We start from the raw sequence: 20,656 nt of genomic DNA, 5'->3' as shown, positions 1-20,656 counted from the left end.
GATCATTAATTTCATCCAAGTTCTGAATCATAAAGGAGAAACAGTTGCACAAGAGATTGTGGCTTTCCTTAATGATTGGGGAATAATTACGTTGTTCCCAGTGACAGTAGACAATGCATCATTGAATGATGTGGCTATGGATAGGTTAAAGCGAAAAGTTAAATATATCCCTAATTTTCTCGTCTTAGATGGCCAGAAGCTACATATGAGGTGTGTGCGTCACATTCTCAACTTGATTGTTAATGACGGGCTCACAGAGTTAGCATATTCTATTGCAAGCATCCGTAATGCAGTTAGGTATGTTAGGTCTTCACCTCAACTATTCAATTTCATTTACTTAATTTCAATTTTTTAATGTAGTGTTACATATGACGATATAATGGATTTAGATTTAGATTCGGAAGAGGATGAAGGGGAATAAGAGGAATATGAGAAGTTGGAAATAAACTTCACTACTTAAAGTTGAACTTTTTAATTATGTTTTGGACTTCTTAATTTTTTATGCCAATTTAGATATTTTTTACACTTGTGTTGTGGACATTATATGTGGAATTTGAACATTAATATTGTTTGTTGTGACTTTGTAGTTTGTACTTTAGATTTTGGACATTGAATTTGAACATTTTGTGTTTATGGTATTATCAATTTGGATGTTGTGCTTTGTTGGTAACTTGATGGCTACCTTCCTCATTACCAAAACTAAAAACCAACCAAAAACTAAAGTTCAGTTAATCGAACTGACTACTCCCTTGTGTAGTTTGGTTTCAGTGCAGAGTTTTAGAAAACTCAAATAGACCTGAACCGATAAAAACTATCAATTTTTAATCGAAGAACAACCGTACGCGATGCTACTCCTAAAAATTGACAATTTTGATTTCAAGGAGTCGATGCCGACCTAACCAGTCGATGCTGCGACCACGGCCATGCCAGCTGACAAAGTGTTGATGCCGACCTATTGATAAGGAAAAACACATCAAAACTAGCAGAGCATCTAATCTCTCTTTTACAGATGCGGCAATAATTACTCCTTACACGATACTCTTCAAGTCTTGCCCCTTACTCAATTATAGTGTTAAGACTTGAGGAAAGGAAGGGACTGCACAAGCCCCAACGTGGTCAACATTACTAAGCTCGTAATTCCTTACGTTATCAATAGAGCAGGAAATTCTGAAGAGTCATTATAATAAAGTCTACTATGTTGGGAATGGTGTCCTAAAAACATAAGATGTAATATGATATTTATTATTTATTTAATAAAAGAGTTTATTCATCATTTTATGTGTATATATTTGTGAATATTTTATGAATATCAATAAAAATTCCGTGATTATTTATGTAACCTTAAACATTGTATATAAGTGTTATATACGAGAGGATAATGTTTAAGGATAATAATCAAAACGCAATGTTCAAAATGAATTTAATTAAAGGTCGGAATCTTTAATTAAAACATTATTAATACATGTCATTCCCATTTAGAATGGAACGGTGTTATCCGCACTGTTGATATGGTGAGATATTGAATGAGTGTATTTCGGATAATGAGATTACGTGGAACAAGGACACAAACACAATATGAATTTCTAATAATTTTCGTTAAGTATAGAAATTCTAATTGAGTCTACCGATGGTCATATATAGAATGATCTTAATCCTGAGTTCTTAACAGACTCCTATTTATGGATTTGTGTCTTTTGATTTACTCGGTACAGATTCTGAGATCCTGAATCCTATTCCTTGTATTTTGGAGACATGATGAATTAGGTAGCCGGGAATGTTATTACACGAGATGGAATCCATTCCTTCTTAAGAAAGAAGTAGATAAATAATTCTCTTGAGGGTTGATTCAGTACTTGGACCAGTAGGAGCTCCGATTCATGAATGTGTTTTATGATAGAAGTAATTTATGTCTATAATTTTGAGAGTGCAATTCCAAGTTTATAGGGGAGTAACTATTGGAATTAATAGAATTAATTAATTAATTAAAGTGTTTAATTGATTATTAATTTTATTGGAGCTCGGGATTATAGGTCCATTAGTCCCGTGTCGTCCTAGTAATTCTACCAGACACAAAGGGCAAAATGGGAATTTTAGAATTATGGAATTCTAAAATTAAACACTTGAAAATAATTAATTTAGAATTAATTATTATTTAAATAATGTGATTATTTAAATTTAAATTTGAACGCATCTAGATTTATCCATTTAAACTTATTTGATAAGTTGTTCAATTTAGAATTCAAATGAATTTAAGTTTGACTTAAATTGGAATTTAAATTTGAGTCAAAATTAGACTACAGGATAAATGATGATTTTCTCTCCCTTCCCTATCTGATATTGGCGCCTACACAGGGATGAGAATCCCCTATCTTGGCCGGCCATAATGGATAGAGGAAAAGAGGAGATTTTGTTCCAAATTCAAATATGAGATAATTGACAAGCTTTATCTTGGAGATAGAGATTGGATTCCTTCTAGAAGTTTGACTTCTACTCTATAAATAAGAGAACAGTAGAAAATTGTGGACACAATTTTTGAGACAATTTTTGAAAAAAATTTTGACCTAATAAAGTATTATGGCCGAAATTCTCTTAGAGCAAGGGAAGGAAAAATTTTTCTCGAAAGAAATTTCACATCGTGCATGCGTTGGTGTTTATGGAAATTCGAGTGTTTATTGTAACCCGTTTTATCTCATGTGTGTCTACACGTCTTCGTGGATTCTAGGAATTGACGTAGAAGACATTGGTTTTCTAAACACAAAGCTTTGGAGTAAAGATTGTTCGAGGTCAAAGAACTCAAGTTATCATCCTAATCGGCCGCTAGGTATTTTTTCTAATTGAGTTCTTAATAAATGAATTAATGAGATTAATTTATTCGTGTATAAATTAATATAATCTATAAAGTATCTCAAAAGTTTTATGAAAATTTTTGTTAGACACGATCCGTCTACCGTCACGCTTCCGCATCCGAATCGATGACCAACAGACTAAACCTAGTCGACTGCTTTTATCACAAAGGTGTATTTGGAGCAATCACTCCTGCGATCTGTCACGAAGGCATCTCCACGCAATCACTTCCGCAATCCGTCATGAAGGCGTCTTCATGTAGTCAATTTTGCGATCCGTCGCGATGGTATCTCGACACAGTAATATCTGCAATTCAAAGGCAACGCTTCGCCATACGCAATATCAATCATTTATAGAATGATTCAAGCATAATAACTCAACAGAAACATTACCATGCAAGGGTATACAAGCAAGACGGTAGAAGTATATGATGCAGGTAATATAAAAACATTTCATGTGCATATCAAGTAAGTACTAGAAATCTATCTTAACTACAGTTACATGTCCAAATCAAAATAATGAGCCTGTAAGTCCCATGACTATGCAAACAAAAAGTTGTTTATGAAGTAAACATTGAGAAAAAAAAAAAAAAAAAATATATATATATATATATATAAGAAGCAAAAGCAGGGAAAGCCGAAAAATATTTCAGTCGACTTAAGCAGTCGACTCCTTGGCAGGATCCTTCAATGCGGTCAACTCCTTCGGCCTAAGCTCGTCCTGAGTCGACTTCTCCTCAGTGAGGCCTTTAGCGTAGCCTGGCTTCAAAAGATCGGTGGCAGTAACGACAGCCACCCTGAGCAACTCTGTCAACTGAAGGATCTCTACCTTCGGGTCCTAAGAGGAATAGTCACCATCCTTGTGTTGCTACAGGAACTGTAATCATGCCTGTGTCCGTCCCTCGGAGTACTGATCATTGGCCTCTTCCTTCGTAGTAGCAGGCTCCTTCTCTAAAAATGAGAATTTAGGTCTCTCCATCTTCAGCAGATCATTGACGACGTCAGACTTCTCCTCATCCAAAATCGCTTGCAGTAAGTCCTTCTCCTTCTCCAAGGTCTTGAAATCCTCTACGAGGCAGAGATAGAAAGAGCCTCTTGGGCAGCCTATAAAAGAAGCATAACTAGCATGCATTCAAGCAGAGCAAAGAAAGACCAAAACCCCACGGTTAGCCAAAGGAACAAGGGCTTACTGTAGCAGAATGAGAATAAAAGCTTTCAACTACAAAGCAAAATGGTTGACTCATCAGTATCCATTGTCAACTTCAGTCAGTAGGGCAACAATAGCATAAGTAGCCAACCCAGAGTTGTTCTGAAGGGAAACCGAATCGAGAATGGAGAAGTCAAGCCTTTCTTTTTCAATTTTCTTCCTTTTAGTTTACTCTGGCTGAAGGTGAGGGGCTAGAGTCGATTCCTCGAGGCTGATCACCTGAGTCGACTTCTCTGAACATTCGACTTCACTGTCACTATCACCAAAGCAAAGACTTAAATCACCGGACAAGGAATAGCAAATGCAATCACCGGACAAGGAATAGCAAATGCAAAGTCAAGTCAACAAATGAAAAACTATAGGGTGATACCTAGATGAGTCACAAACGACTTAGCTGCAGAGCGAAGACCAGGACGGGAAGAAGTCGACATTCTCTTGTTATTAACGGTGTAGAGCTTGCTAATCCGACTAAGCGATTCCTCATTATCAACAACTTTGTTCTAAGCGATCTCTGCAAAAAAAAAAAAAACAATAAGGAAATGAGGATTAGCCAAAACAAGAGAAATAACAACACAAAGTTGACTCGAGACTCACGAGGTCGACCCCACACTAACGGGTCGCGCACGGGCAACCAAGAGTATCAATTACACCCTGTAACATCACAAAACGTTCCTGCCAATGCCAGTCTATCTCTCCCACTCCATCCACCAACTTGGTCTTCTTCACCACAAATGCACACCGACCACTATCCTCCATGTTCCTCATCATATGATAGCATACATGAAAGTCCTTATTCGTGAACTCGATCTCAGTCCCCTCGGCCAGAGGAGTAGTACCCAAAATCGTGTACCAAAAGTTGGGCATCAACTGCTCGGGAGCGAGGTGGTAGTAAATAAAAATATCGGAGGCCAAATAGGGGAATGGAAACCCCACCCCTAACATGAAGGAAGCCTCACACATAACCTATCGGGGGCTACCGGCCTTTTCATCAAGACCGGGGGCTCAGATCTCAAACTCTTCGGGGATGTTATACTTTTCCCACAATTGATTGATCTCATCCGGAGTAATGGTAGAAGACAGATTCTTGTCGTCCATAAGGTGATCCTCACCAATGTATTTGTGGTCCTCGGAAGTCGACTCGACTTCACTATCGACCTCAGACGACTTTTCTGAGCGTGAAACTAACGATTCCTGCAAGCGACTCCTTTTCACCGAAGTAGCTGCTATTGATCCAACCAGGACTCTAGCTGTTGGTTTTCAAAATGATTTTAGATGCGAAAACATAGTAACTCAAATCGGGTCCGAACAAAAATTTTTAAAAAACTTTTGAGAACGCTATTGATTATGTTAATTTATTAACGAATAAACATCGTCAATTCTTTGATTCTATCAAGAACGTGTGTGTGGGCACTCTTAAAATCAGAAAAAATAGTTATCACTCTCTCATAAGTCTTCTACAAACATCAACACATGTATGGCATATAACTGGAGATGGAAGAACTTTTCTCCCTTTTTCTCTCTATGGGAACCGGCCGCATAAGAAAATAGGAGAGCAAAAATTGTATTTTCTAATTTTTTACAACCTCTTATTTATAGAGTTCTAGAGCTCTTTTTCTTAGCTTAAAGATAAAGCAACAAAAGATAAAATTAATTTTAAATCCTATTTAAAATCAAATAAATTCCCAGTTAACTTTTTTAAGAATTTTTCTCTCCTGAAACTTTTAGAATTCGGCCACCACAGGGATTTCTCCTTGTGGTAGGCACCACTTTATCAAGTAGGAGGTGGAAAATTTTCTCCTTATCTTGTCTAATTTTGACGTAAATTCAAATAAAATTAAAGTCAAACTCTAATCTAATTTGAATTCCAACTGGATAATTTGTCAAACAAGTAAACCGATAACTTAGAGAATAAGCAATTGAATCCCAGAGGAATTCTCACTATTATGGACATGTACTACATGTGGTCCCCACCACTTGTGTGTTCTAAAATTCAGTATATTTAATATCTAATTAATTCTTGATTAGTTTTACCCTTAGTGTCTTGTAGAATTACAATGATGACGGGGACTCATAGACCTATAATATCAAACTCCAATAAAATTAATAATTAATTAAATTCTTTAATTAACTAACTAATTCCATTAATTTCAAAGTTACTCTACTATAAAAGAGTTTTAAAAAGTAAAATAAAATAAGAACCATGAGCTAAAATTGATTTGATATGATTAAATCGATTTAAGTTACAAAATTGATTTTTAAGATTATGCTATGTGTGAAATTGAATTTAAGAGTTAAATTTTAGAATTTCACATATCCAATATATAAATTGTTTATTTATATGGATTTAAAAACCATGAGATGTTTTTCAAATAAAATACATATTTACAAAATAGTGAATGTGAGAGGGTTGTATGACAATACGACCCACTGGTCTCCATCATTAGTTCAACACCGTGAAATTCGAAAGGGGCTTCACGGTGGCATTGATTCTGTACTCCTACGGAAAGTGTTCTTTCGAGTCAATAACAAGGTTGACTTCCTGGCAATATGATTTAAAGATGTATTTCCAGTTTGACCTATGTTACAACGGCACTCTGGAGTTAAGTCCGTAGAATCCGAAATGATGGGTTATACTCATGAAATTATAATCAAATTTGTTGATTAGATTTTGACCAAAATAACGGTAGTTGATAAATATGAAAATATGAGATATTTTGATTATATTTATTAACTAAGAAGGTCTCAGTTCAATTTATGAACATTTTGACCTACCCTATGGCGGCACTATGTTCGTGGTAAATTGGATTATCATTGGCACCTAAAATTAAAACATGATTTATGTATTTTTCATGTGCATCATACATCATATTTAATTGTGCCAAAATTCACATGTCTTGATATTCATGCACAAAAATTGGTTATATGAATACTCTTTATATTTTCAGCAATATCTCTATTCCTATAATCTCACTACTCGTGACTAAAAAATTGGCCTGAGATAATTATACAATGTCAAAAAGTAACATAAATATCCTAATATATGTGTTGAGTTATTCTTCACTGCCTATTTCATTCTGGGAATATGCCCTCAAAACTGTAGTGTATATATTGAACTTGGTATGATCTAAGTATGTGCCTAAGACGCCCCTAGAGTTATGGAATGGTCAAAAACCTAACTTGAGACACATTCGCATATAGGGGTGTCTAGCACACATACTAAGGTAAAAGGCCGGGAAGTTGGAACCGAGGACAGAAGTATACATCTTCGTGGGATACCCACAAGGGAAAAGAGGATGACTATTTTATAGTCAGGGAGATCAAAAGGTATTTGTATCAATAAATGCCACATTTCAGGAGCATAACTATATGAAAGGTTTCAAGCCTAGAAGCAAAGTACTATTGGAAGAGTTACTATCCGATGAGATCGGACCACAACCGGCATGAGTTGTCAGAATGCAAAGAGATAAGACCCTTATTCCTAATCAACCTCCTATGTCACCTCGTCATAATGGGAGGGTAAGCATGTTACCTTACCGGTATACTGGGGAGGCATAGATCGTCACTACTAATGATAGTACAGAGGATCTATTAACCTTTAAAGCTGAGATGGATGATTCTAATAAGGAAAAATGGCAAGCAATTACGAAACATGAGATGGAATCCATGTACTCTAACTCAGTCTGGAAACTTGTAGATCTACCTGAAGGAGTAAAACCCATTGGATGCAAATGGATCTTCAAGAAAAAAAGGAGAGCGGATGGAAAAGTGGAGTCATATAAAGCATGGCTAGTGGCTAAGGGTTATACCCAGAAAGAGGGAGTTGATTATGAGGAAACTTTCTCACCGGTAGCCATGCTTAAGTCCATTCAGATACTCCTTACCGTAGCAGCATATTTTTACAATGAGATATGACAGATGGATGTCAAGACAACTTTTTTGAATGGCTATCTTTAGGAAACGATCTATATGGATCAACTAGAGATTACATAGAGAAAGGCCAATAGCAGAAAGTCTACAAACTGTAGAGATCCATTTATAGATTAAAGCAGGCTTCTAGATCATGGAACATCATGTTTGGTGAGGCTATTAAGTCTTATGGATTTGATCAAAACGTTGATGTACCATGTGTCTATAAGTATAAGCGAGAAGAAAAGGTGGTCTATTTAGTTCTTTACGTTGATGATATTCTACTCATTGGAAATGATGTGGAATTGATTACAGATGTAAAGAAGTGGTAGCCAACCAATTCCAAACAAAAGATTGGGATAGGCAAGCTATGTTCTTGGGATTAAGATTAATAGAGATCGCAAGAAAAAGCTTTTCGCATTATCTCAGGCATCGCACTTAGACAAAGTAATTGTCAGGTTTTTGAAAGGGAATTTGCCTTCTAGGCATGACATTCATCTTTTAAAGGAGCAATGTCCTAAGACTCCACAGCGGGAAGAAGATATGAGACGGTATTCCTATGCATCTGTAGTGGGAAGCCTCAAGTATGCCATGATGTGTACACGACCGAATATATGCTATGCAGTGAGAGTAGTCAGTCGCTACCAGTCTAACTGAGGATTAGATCATTGGGTTGCGGTGAGGTGTATTCTCAAGTATCTTAGGAGAATGAGAAACCATATGTTGGTATATTCCGAAGAAGATTTGTCTCTCTCCGGATACAGAGATTCTAATTTCCAATTGAATAGAGATAGTCGATGGTCAACATCTAGACTTGTGTTCACTCTTAATGGAGGAGCCGTGGTATGGAGAAGTGTAAAGTAAAACTATGTTGTTGACTCTACCATGGAAGCTGAATATGTTGCAGCTTGTGAAACCGCAAAAGAAGCTACATGACTCGGAAAGTTCTTGACTGATCTGGAAGTTGTTTCGGGCATGGATTAGCCAATTAAGCATTACTGTGACAACAATGGAACGATGGCAAATTCAAAAGAACCTAGAAGTCATAAGAATACTAAGCGTATAGAAAGGAAATATCACTTGATTAGAGACATTGTAGAGAGTGGCGATGTAGTGGTTCTGAAGATCAGGTCGGAGAATAACCTTGCTGGCCCATTAACGAAGACATTATCATTAAATGTATTTGATAGACACTTAGAAATATTTGGGATAAGAGACATGTCACACTTGCTTTAGGACAAGTGGGAGATTATTGAGAATGGTGTCCTAGAAGCATGAAATGTAATAGGATATTTATTATTTATTTAATAAAAGAGTTTATTCATTATTTTATGTGGATATATTATTGAATATTGTAGGCATATCAGTGAAAATTCCATGCTTATTTATGTGACCTTAAATATTGTATATAATTGTTATATCCGAGAGAATAATATTTAAGGATAATAATCAAAACGACATTTATAATGAATTTAATTAAAGTTCAGAATTTTGAAATTCAAACATTACTAATACAGGTCATTCCCATTTAGAATGTAACGGTGTTATCTGCACTGTTAATATGGCGAGATATTAATGAGTGTATTACGCATAATGAGATTATGTGAAACAGGGACACAAACACAATATGAATTTCTAATAATTTCTGTTAAGTATAAAAATTCTAATTGAGTCTACCGATGGCCATATATAGAATGATCTTAATCCTGAGTTCTTAATTGACTCCTATTTATGGATTTGTGTCTTTTCATTTACTTGGTAGGGATTCTGAGATCCTGAATCCTACTCCTTGTATTTTCGAGACATAAAGAAGTGAATAGCCGAGAATGTAATTATAAAAGATGGAATCCATTCCTTCTCAAGAAAGAAGTAGATAAATAATTCTCTTAAGTGTTGATTTGGTACTTGAACCAGTAGAAGCTCTGATTCATGAATTTCTTTTATGAATCACTGTCCATTAGAAAATCAATGCTACTCAAGGATAAACATGTAATTAGAGAGGTTAACGGATTTTACCTACTTCTAATTATGAGTTATTTTATGGTGGATTGATCTATAAGCAATGACTATATCAAATAAACACTTCAGACTTTAGAAGTGATTTAAGTCTATTATTACGACAGTGCAATTCTAAGTTTATAGTGGAGTAACTATTGGAATGAAAAGAATTAATTAATTGATTAAAGAGTTTAACTAATTATTAATTTTATTGGAGCTTAAAATTATAGGTCCATGAGTCTCCGCGTCGTCCTTGTAATTCTACAAGACACTAAGCGTAAAATGGGAATTTAGAATTATGGAATTCTAAACTAAAACACTTAAGGATAATTAATTGAGAATTAATTATATATTAAATAATGTGATTATATAAGTTTAAGTTTAAATTTGATTTTGAAACACACATGTGAAGGTGTTCACATAGTGTGAATGCACATCACAATGTGAATCCCTTTGGGATTCAAATTGGTTGCTCTTCATAGTTATCCAATTAAATTATTTGATAGTTTGTGCAATGTGAAATTCAAATTGATTTAAATTTGACTTAAATTGAAATTTGAATTTAAGTTAAAAATTGGACTGCATGATAAAATTTTTGCCCTATTCTTTATTTGTTAAATTGCGTCTACCGCGGGGAGGAATTCCCTTTATGGTGGCTGTTGGTTTCCAAAACGATTTCGGATGCAGAAGCGTGTGAGTAGCGGATCATGCATAACAAAAATTTTCACTGAAATACTCTATAGATTATATTAATTTATGCATGAGTAAATTAATAAAATTTATTTATTTACCAAGAATCAGATTAGGAATTATACCAAGGAACCGATTAGGATGATAACTTGTGTTTGTTGACCTCGAACGTTCCTCACTCCAATGCTAGTTTAGAACACCCGAATCTTCCTCGTTAATTCCTTGAATCTACAAAGAACGTGTGTGTGGACACACCCCAAAAAAAAAAAAAAAAAAAAAAAAAAAAAAAAAAAAAAGAGGATTAGCAAGAACACTAAAGATTTCTGCGAACAACAACACAAGCACGACGTAGAATTTTAGAGAAAATTTTTCCTTTCCTCACTCTATAAAATTCAGCCACCAATTCTAGGGAGAGCAAAAATTGTGTCTCACAATTTTCTACAATCTCTTATTTTATAGAGTAGTAATTAGACTCTCAGAAGGAGTCTTATCTTGATCTCCAAGATAATGCTTGTTAATTATCTCCCCCTTCAAATTTGATTTTGAAACAAAATCCACTCTCCCTTATCTAATATGGCCGGCCACCACTAAGAGATTTCCTCCCTGTGGTAGGTGCTATTTGAAATGGTGTCCTAAAAATATGAAATGTAATATGATATTTATTATTTATTTAATAAAAGAGTTTATTCATTATTTTATGTGCATGTATTATTGAATATATTATGAATATCAGTGAAAATTCCATAATTATTTATGTGACCTTAAATATTGCATATAAGTGTTATATGCGAGAGGATAATATTTAAGGATAATAATCAAAATGACGTTCTTAATGAATTTAATTAAAGTTTGAAATCCTTAAATTAAAACATTACTAATACATGTCATTCCCACTTATAATGGAATGGTGTTATCTGCACTGTTAATATGACACGATATTAAATGAGTATATTACGCATAATGAGATTATGTGAAATAGGGACACAAACACAATATATAGAATGATATTGTGTCTACCGATAGTCATATATAGAATGATCTTAATCCTGAGTTCTTAACAAACTCCTATTTATGGATTTGTGTCTTTTGTTTTACTTGGTATGGATTCTGAGATTCTGAATCATATTCCTTGTATTTTCGAAACATGATGAAGTGAATTGCCGAGAATGTAACTATAAAAGATGGAATCCATTCCTTCTTAAGAAAGAAGTAGATGAATAATTCCCTTGAAGGTTGATTCGGTACTTGGACGAGTAGGAGCTCTGATTAATGAATTTGTTTTATGAATCACTGTCCATTAGAGAATCAATGGTACTCAAGGATAAAGATGTAATTAGAGAGGTTAATAGATTTTAGCTAACTCTATCATTTATGGAGGATTGATTTATATGTAGTGACTATATCGAATGGACACTTCACAGTCTAGAAGTAATTTATGTCTATAATTATGAGAGTGTAATTTCAATTTAATAGTGGAGTAACTATTGGAATTAATAGAATTAATTAATTAATTAATTAAAGAGTTTAATTAAATATTAAATTTATTGGATCTCAGAATTATAGGTCCATGAGTCCCCGCGTCATCCTTGTAATTTAACAAGACGCTAATGGCAAAATGAGAATTTTAAAATTATGAAATTCTAAAATAAAACGCTCAAGGATCATTAATTGGGAATTAATTATAAATTAAATAATGTAATTATTTACGTTTAACTTTTAATTTTTAAACACACATATGAAGGTGGTCACATAGTGTGAACACACAACACATTTTGAATCCCTTTGGGATTCAAATTTCTTGTTCTCCATAGTTATCCAATTAACTTATTTGATAAGTTGTCCAATTTGAAATTCAAATTGATTAAATTTGTCTTAAATTTGAATTTGAATTTAAGTCAAAAATTAGACTGGAGGATGAAATTTTCCCCCATTCTTTATCTTTAAAATTGCACCTACCACAAGGAGGAAATCCTTTTGTGGTGGCCGGCCATATAGGATAAGGGAGAAAGTAGATTTTGTTTCAAAATCAAATTTGATGTTGGAGAAAATTAACAAATTTTATCTTGGAGATAAAGATAAGACTCCTTCTAGGAGTCTCACTACTACTCTATAAAATAAGAGATTGTAGAAAATTGTGAGATACAATTTTTCTCCTCTCCCTAGCATAGGTGGCCGAATTCTATAGGGTGTGGGAAGGAAAATTTTCTCCAAAATTCCACGTCGTGCATGTGTTGGTGTTCATGGAAACCTTGAGTGTTTTCGCTAATCCCGTTTTGTTTCAAGTGTGCCCACACACACATCTTCGTAGATTCAAGGAACTGACAAGGAAGATTTGGGTGTTCTAAACTTGCTTGGAGCGATGAACGTTCAAGGTCAAAGAATCGAAGATATCATCATGATCGGTCGCTTGGTAAATTAATTTGATTAATTTATTCGTGCATAAATTATTGTAATCTATAGAGTATATCAAAGTTTTATGAGAATTCTTTTGCAGATAAAGAATAAGGTAAAAATTTATCCTCCAGCCCAATTTTTAACTTAAATTCAAACTCCAATTTAAGTCAAACTTAAATCAATTTGAATTTTAAATTAGACGACTTATCAAATAAGTTAATTGGATAACTTTTGAGCAAGTAACTGAATCCCAGAAGGATTCACACTGTGCTATGCATTCACACCATGTGAACACATTCATATGTGTGTTTCAAAATTCAAATTTCATTTTAAATTTAAATAATCACATTATTTAATTTATAATTAATTCTCAATTAATTATCCTTGAGCGTTTTTTTTATAGAATTTCATAATTCTAAAATTCCCATTTTACCCTTAGTGTCTTGTAGAATTACAAGGACGACGCGAAGACTAATGGACCTATAATCTCGAGCTCCAATAAAATTGATAACTAATTAAACTCTTTAATTAACTAATTAATTCTATTAATTCCGAAAGTTACTTCACTATAAACTTGGAATTGTACTCTTGTAATTATGGACATAAAAATCGTCTAAACTGTAAAGTGTCCAATTGATATAGTCATCACATATAGATTAATCCTCCATAAATAATTCATCATTAGAGCTAAGTGAAATCCGTTAACCTCTCTAATTACATCTTTATCCTTGAGTACCGTTGATTCTCTAATGGATAGTGATTCATAAAACAAATTCATGAATTAGAGTTCCTAATAGTCCAAGTACCGAATCAACCCTCAAGGGAATTATTTATCTACTTTTTTTTCAAGAATGAATGGATTCCATCTCGTATAATAACATTCCCAACTAACCACAACATCATGTCTCCAAAATGTAAGGAATAGAACTCAGGATCTTGAAATCCTTACTGAGTAAATCAAAAGACAGAAATCTATAAATAGGAGTCTGCTAAGAACTCAGGATTAAGATTATTCTATATATGACCATCAGTAGACTCAATTAGAATTCTATACATAATGGAAATTATCAAAAATTCATATTGTGTTTGTGTCCATGTTCCACATAATCTCATTATGCTTAATATACTCATTCAATATCTCACCCTATTAACAGTGCGGATAACACTGTTCCATTCTAAATAGGAATGACATGTATTAGTAATATTTTAATTAAAGATCCCAAACTTTAATTAAATTCATTACGATTGTCGTTTTGATTATCATCCTTAAATATTATCCTCTCGCATATAATACTTATATACAATATTTAAGGTCACGTACATAATCATGGAATTTTCACTGATATTCATAAAATAGTCATTAATATATGCACAAAAAATAATGAATAAACTCTTATTAAATAAATAATAAATATCTCATTACATTTTATGTTTCTAGGACACCATTCCTAACAAAAGATGCAATTAAAACACGTAGTCAAAGTTACGAATTTCAAAATTTTAACTGTAATTTTCTCTTAAACTGTCAATCCAAAATAATATGAAATTTTGACAGGAGATTAACCATCAAATAATCTACAACATATCAAAAAATCAGCTTCAAACAGAAATCGTAAAATTAGAAACAAAAATCAAAAGAAAATAACAAAAAAAGGACAATTTTTGGTATTATATTTTCGTTCACCACTCTTCATGTTTAATCTTACATGAATATGGAGACTACCACTACCGTCTCTGATGTCAACAATGAAAAATATCCACCGGATACATGTGGGGAAGTGTCTACAGTGGTTTCGGATCAAATCTCCAATTCGACTCTAGTACAGGATTCGCCACGGGATAGCCTCACAATACTTCCGTCACGAACATGATCTTCATGCTCCAAGTCGATAACAATGATCACCATGTCCTTAATTGCTCACACCATGCATAGTTATCTCAAAGGGAGTGTCAAAACAACCACGATAAATCTACAACTTATAAACCTATGGAAGACTAGGAGAGAGAGAGAAAAGTGACAGAATTCCAACGTATTTTTGTCCCGCTCTATAGTTTGTGCCTTACTACCTAACTATTTATATTCACACCTATCATAAAAGAAGTAACACAAAATATGATTACTTAATCCGTCAAGATATAGAAAATATTTTTTAATATTTTTTAATAAGATATTTTATCTTTTCATTTATCGTAAACTTTATTTCAAATAAAATCCGAACGTTAACTTTTAGACTATGCATTATTATGTGCGCCTCAAAGTCCAGCACCAGCTAATATGAAACTCTGCACCGTGACTGCTATTTGCTATACTAGCCCTTCTAATTAATTTAGATCCAGCCCTCGGTGACTTATCAATCTTACATAAATGTGAAAGCTTTAAGGCCTAAAATTGGGACAACCAATAATAAAACTTTTGATGACTTATTTCATTAATTAATAAATAGCTAGAGTTAATTGGAAGCAATCGTCTAAATCATGAGCAATTACAACACGTATTAAAAATTTTATTTATCATCCGTACCACTATAGAAACCTCTATCGCCCCTTCATCATTCATGTTCTCTTTTTCTTTTTTAATTATAGATAAGAAAATGCTTCTTTTTTTTCCTATTTTTTTCTTTTCATTTTTTGTTTTGCTCTAAAAAAAACTTGAGAAAGAGAAAAATAGGCCAAAATTTGAGATGAATTAAAATTAATAGATCAATAATTTATATAAGTTAATAAATAGGCTAAATTACTGTTTTCATCCATAACTTATCTGGTTATGAATCATAACTTGACAAGTTATTGTCCATAACTTGTCTGGTTATGAATTATAACTTGACAAGTTTGTCCATAACTTATCTGGTTGTGAACCATAACTTAACAAATTATAGCCTATTAATTTCTATAACTAAAAATTAGCATATATAATTTTTTAAACTTTTCATATCGACATATTTTCTACTATTTTTCAAAAACTTTCTCGGAGACTTTGCCAATCAAATCAGATACCCATGATTCTCTTTTTTATATACAAAGATATTTATTATTCCTTCATTTTCCACCCTCCTTTTTGTAGACGGTGATTATTGCCCAAATTGATTCCACCAATGATTACGTAGCATGTAATATAATTAACTTTCAGCCAATGTGACCAGAAATTTACGCTGCATGATTTTACTTCAGTTATACACCGTCAAAAGTATGATAATGTATAAAATTCACGTGGTAATAACCATAGTGCCCATTTTTGAAAATATATTTTTACCCTTTCTTTAGACCAAAGTCTTACCTTTGCCTTATAAATGTTCGAAGACATCCTTGAACCCCACTTGCAATATTTCATGAAGAAAAGAAGAAAATAAAAAAGCATCTCCAAAAGCAAAATCTAACATATCCTTCCTCCAACTTGCTAGCCCCAGAAGGCAAACCAATTAGGCCCAAAGAAAGAATAAAAGCCATAAAAGCAAAAAAAACATAAATGAGTGATTGAACAAAAAATAAATAAATAAATAAAAATTGAATGAATGAAACACATAGAAAGGGAAATTAAAGGCAAAGAAGATTCTTTTGTTCTCATGATCATGATTGATTGCTGTTCAATTACAATTATTTTCCCTTTGTTTTTTTTTCTTAAATTTCAATCCAATGGCTGAGATCCACATCCTTTCTAGCAGACCCCACCAAAAATTATTATCACACTCTCCCCCCCACCCACCCAATTCACAGATCTACACCCGTCTTTTCATCTCTTCATTCACATTTATCTTCTTCTTCATCTTCTATATCCAGTTTTATATCTATATTCTACAACAATAACAAGAAGAACAGCTTGGAAGTAACAATTCTGATGCAGTACACAGGACCACAACAATAACTTAACCCCTCAAGAAAAAAAAAAAAAAACCATGATGATAAATATATAAAAAAATAATTATTATTATTATCAAGTGGAATCCTCGGAATGGTCATTCTTTTCCTTTTTTACCCTCGTCTGAATCCCATAATAACTGACATACCACCTGACGAACTTCCTCAACCCGGTGGACAAATCCGTCGTCGGCTTGTACCCGAAATCCCTATTCGCCAAGCTGACATTCGCGTGCGTGTACGGCACGTCCCCGTTCCGCGGCATTCTGATCACGTGTTTCTTGGCCTTCGTGGTCAGCAGGCTCTCCAAGATCCCGACAAGTTTGCCTACCGGCACCGGCGACGTGTTCCCGAGGTTGTAGATCCTCAGCTGCGCCGGGCCCCGCTTCTTCCCCCCGCTCCCCGTGCTCTTCTCCGCCGTGTCGAGCGCCCCCAAACACCCCTTCACGACGTCGTCGATGTACGTGAAGTCACGCGCCACCTCCTTATCATCCTGCGTTTTGTATACGTCAATTGTCTTGCCTTGCAAGATGTCCTTGGTGAAGAAGAAGTACGCCATGTCCGGTCTTCCCCACGGTCCGTACACCGTGAAGAAGCGCAATCCGGTGAGGGAGAGTCCGTAGATGTGATTGTAGGTGTGCGCGATTTCCTCTCCGGCCTTTTTAGTGGCCGCGTAGAGGCTCGCCGGTTGGTCGGTGCGGTGGAGCTCGGAGAATGGGTTGTCGGTGTTTAGGCCGTAGACCGAGCTGGAGGAGGCCCAGACTATGGAGGGCTGGGGATTGGCGGATTTGGAAACTTCTAGAAGGTTGACGAAGCCGGCAATGTTTGAGTGGATATACGATTGGGGGTTCTGCATCGCGTATCGGACTCCGGCCTGGGCGGCCAAGTGGAGGATATGGGTGAACGGGACGACATCGAAGAGCTTGTATAGGAGAGGGCCGTCGTTTAAGTCGCCGTCGACAATGAAGATCTGGTGCTTCGAAAGAAGTGCCTGAGATAAATAATAAAAAGATAAATAAATAAATAAACTCGAGTTTAAATATAATAACAAAATTTAAGCTTCCAGAAAGTTATATTACCTGGCGGGCGCGTTTTAGAGACGGGTCGTAGTAATTGTTGAAGTTGTCAAGTCCGAGAACGCCGTCGCCGCGCTTTTTCAAGGCCAACGAGCAATGGGACCCGACGAATCCGGCGGCACCAGTGACGAGTACGGAGAAGCCGTTCTGGCGGCGGGGAGTGGCGGAGTGGCGGACCTGCTTCTCCCAGGTGGCGCCGCCGCCGCCGTAGAAGGCGGAAGAAAGGAAGTTGTGGTGGTGGAAGCTGTGATGGGTATTGGGGGTGTCGGAAGAGGAAGAGAGAGGAGGGTAGTTGAGAGTGAAGAAAAGGATGAGGACAAGGGCGATCAAGAGAGTGGCGCGGAAGAGGAGCTTGGAGGAGGCGTTGAGGAGCTTTGTGCTGTTTACTCTCCGGATATAGCTGTTGTATCTCTCCAGCTTCATGGTTTTACTTGTATCGGGCGGTGACGCCATTATTGAAGATAATGTTTATATAATTCAAGTTTTTGTTTTTGAGTTCTGTGGGGGCTGGGCTCGGAGATTGTGATTTGTGTTTGTGTGTCAGAGAGAGAGAGAGAGAGCTGATGAGGTGAGATCGAGCCCTGAAATTGAGAAGAGTAAGAAGAGATTAATATAAAGAAAATGAGGAAGAGAGAGACAGAGACAGAGAGGGAGAGGGAGAGGGAGGGGTTGGTGTCGGTTGGAGACCACTTTCTTTTTTATTTATTTATTTTTCCTTCTTCTTCATAACTCGCCTTCCTTATCTTACAGATGGAAAGTGGCGAGGGGAAAATAATTTTAAAAAATAAAAAATAATAATGGCTTATAAATGAAGACAATAATATGGACCCCGATTGTCAATGTTATTAAAGTATTACCACAATGGCGAAAACCATTGTAGTGGAAAAAAAAAAAAAAAAAAAAAAAAAAAAAAAAAAGATCCTAGTTGCTGAAACATGTTAACTTTTAATGCGTTAATACTAATCATTGTTGATTTGGTATGGAAACACTTTGTAATTATATGATATGATAGTGTATATCAGTAATGTTAGTATGACTATTGACTAATGCCAACGGTAACTCTTGTGCTTTGCGTCACTTTTTCAATGCCAAACATGTTAGGCATACTAACAATGCAAAAGTACCATAAATGGTATAAGAATGCCTTTTCTTTTTTCATTCGCCGTCATAGTTGAAAATTAGATATTTAAAGTCTCTCCTCATAGTTGAAAGTTAGATATTTTGTAAAGTCTCTCCTGCCGGTGAATAGATTGTGCGGCACTGAGCTTATAGTTGTATAAATAAAACTAAACCTGTAATTTAAGTAGAATTAAGTGAAATCTTTTCTATTTTATAGTGATGATAAATGCGTAACTTGATATAGTTTTCCGGTTAACTTTTTCACGTTTTTTTTTGTTTGATTCTTGAGTATTTTGTGTTCTTAGGCTTAAACAAGTTTCGAAACTTAAAGTATCATTTTAAAGGAGTTTCGAGCACCTACAAGGCGAAAACTCATCATTTAAAGCAAGGAAATAGGCGAAAACCTGATATCAAAGTGTTATGCCGCCGTAACAGTGGCGCTGTGATGCCATATTAGTGCACCAACCAGTGCCCCGGAGCTAGAACTATGGCCCATCACACTACTTAGGAATAATATTTTTCATTCGTCATAATTCCGTTGTCTAGAGGTGGAGATTGATTTTTAATTTAGTTTTCTATCGTTGATAACTCTTTCATTTAATTTAAAGATATGCTTTCTTTATTTTCTTTTAATTTTTCTCTAATTTAGTTTAGTATTCCAAAACCCTTTCTTTCATATTTGTGTTTAAAAAAAAATTTGGCTAATTGATTAAGACGAATCCACTGGACTTAATTGCTCACTCTTTACTCAATAACGATCATTAAATAGCAAGGTTTTAATTTAATAGTCCACTAGTAATCCATCAGGTGATGATCTCCTGAATTTCTATTATAAATTAGATCGACGGTAGACGATACGACGGTAATATTCTCTCTTTATTTAAAAAAAAAATGCATGTAGAACCCATTTATTGTAAAATATGTAATAATTGACCAATTTTCTTTTAGCATTTTTCAGAACCAAATGATCATCAGTTCATCATCATCAACATTGAGCACCAACAAATATTAAATCCAACAAAAATTCATGTGATGAAAGCAAAACTTCACTTATTAGTCTTTTTTACATTTTATGTATTTAATTAATTGGTAACGGTTTGTTTTGAAAACGATTTTCTATACAGAAGCTTATATTCAGCAGATCATACATAACAAAAATTTGTAGAGATACTCTATATAATATATTAATTTATGCACGAATAAATTAATCAAATTAATTTATTTACCTAGCGAACGATTAAGTCGATAATTTGAGTTCTTTTATCACGAACGTTCCTCGCTCCAAGCTTGTTTAAAATACCCGAATCTTTCTCGTTAATTACTTGAATCTACGAAGACATGTGTGTGGGCACACCTGAAACAAAACGGGATACCAACACATGCACGGCGTGAAATATAAGAGAAAAACTTTTCTTTCATCACTCTATAAAATCGGCCACACTATGTTAGGGAGAGCAAAAATTGTGTTCTTTAATTTTCTGCAATCTCCTATTTATAGAGTAGACGTCAGACTCCAAGATGAAGTCTAAACTTTATCTCTAAGATAAAACTTGATGATTATCTTCTACTTT

The 20,656-nt window shown here is 34.7% G+C and overlaps 1 protein-coding gene across 1 annotated transcript; it reads right to left on the bottom strand.

Moving 5' to 3' along the window:
- Window positions 1-16,574: 16,574 nt before the first annotated feature.
- On the bottom strand, window positions 16,575-18,662 carry LOC21387687 (UDP-glucuronate 4-epimerase 6). Its single transcript, XM_010095042.2, has 2 exons — window positions 17,970-18,662; window positions 16,575-17,881 (listed from the first exon to the last, which is right to left on the bottom strand). Exons 1-2 carry the CDS (start codon window positions 18,417-18,419, stop codon window positions 16,967-16,969), a joined length of 1,365 nt encoding a protein of 454 aa, XP_010093344.1. The 5' UTR covers window positions 18,420-18,662; the 3' UTR covers window positions 16,575-16,966.
- Between the last annotated feature and the right edge of the window lie 1,994 nt (window positions 18,663-20,656).

The sequence above is a fragment of the Morus notabilis genome, unplaced genomic scaffold (genome assembly GCF_000414095.1).
Source record: "Morus notabilis unplaced genomic scaffold, ASM41409v2 Scaffold883, whole genome shotgun sequence".
Lineage (NCBI taxonomy): Eukaryota > Viridiplantae > Streptophyta > Magnoliopsida > Rosales > Moraceae > Morus > Morus notabilis.
This window is presented reverse-complemented; position numbering and strand designations above follow the sequence as displayed.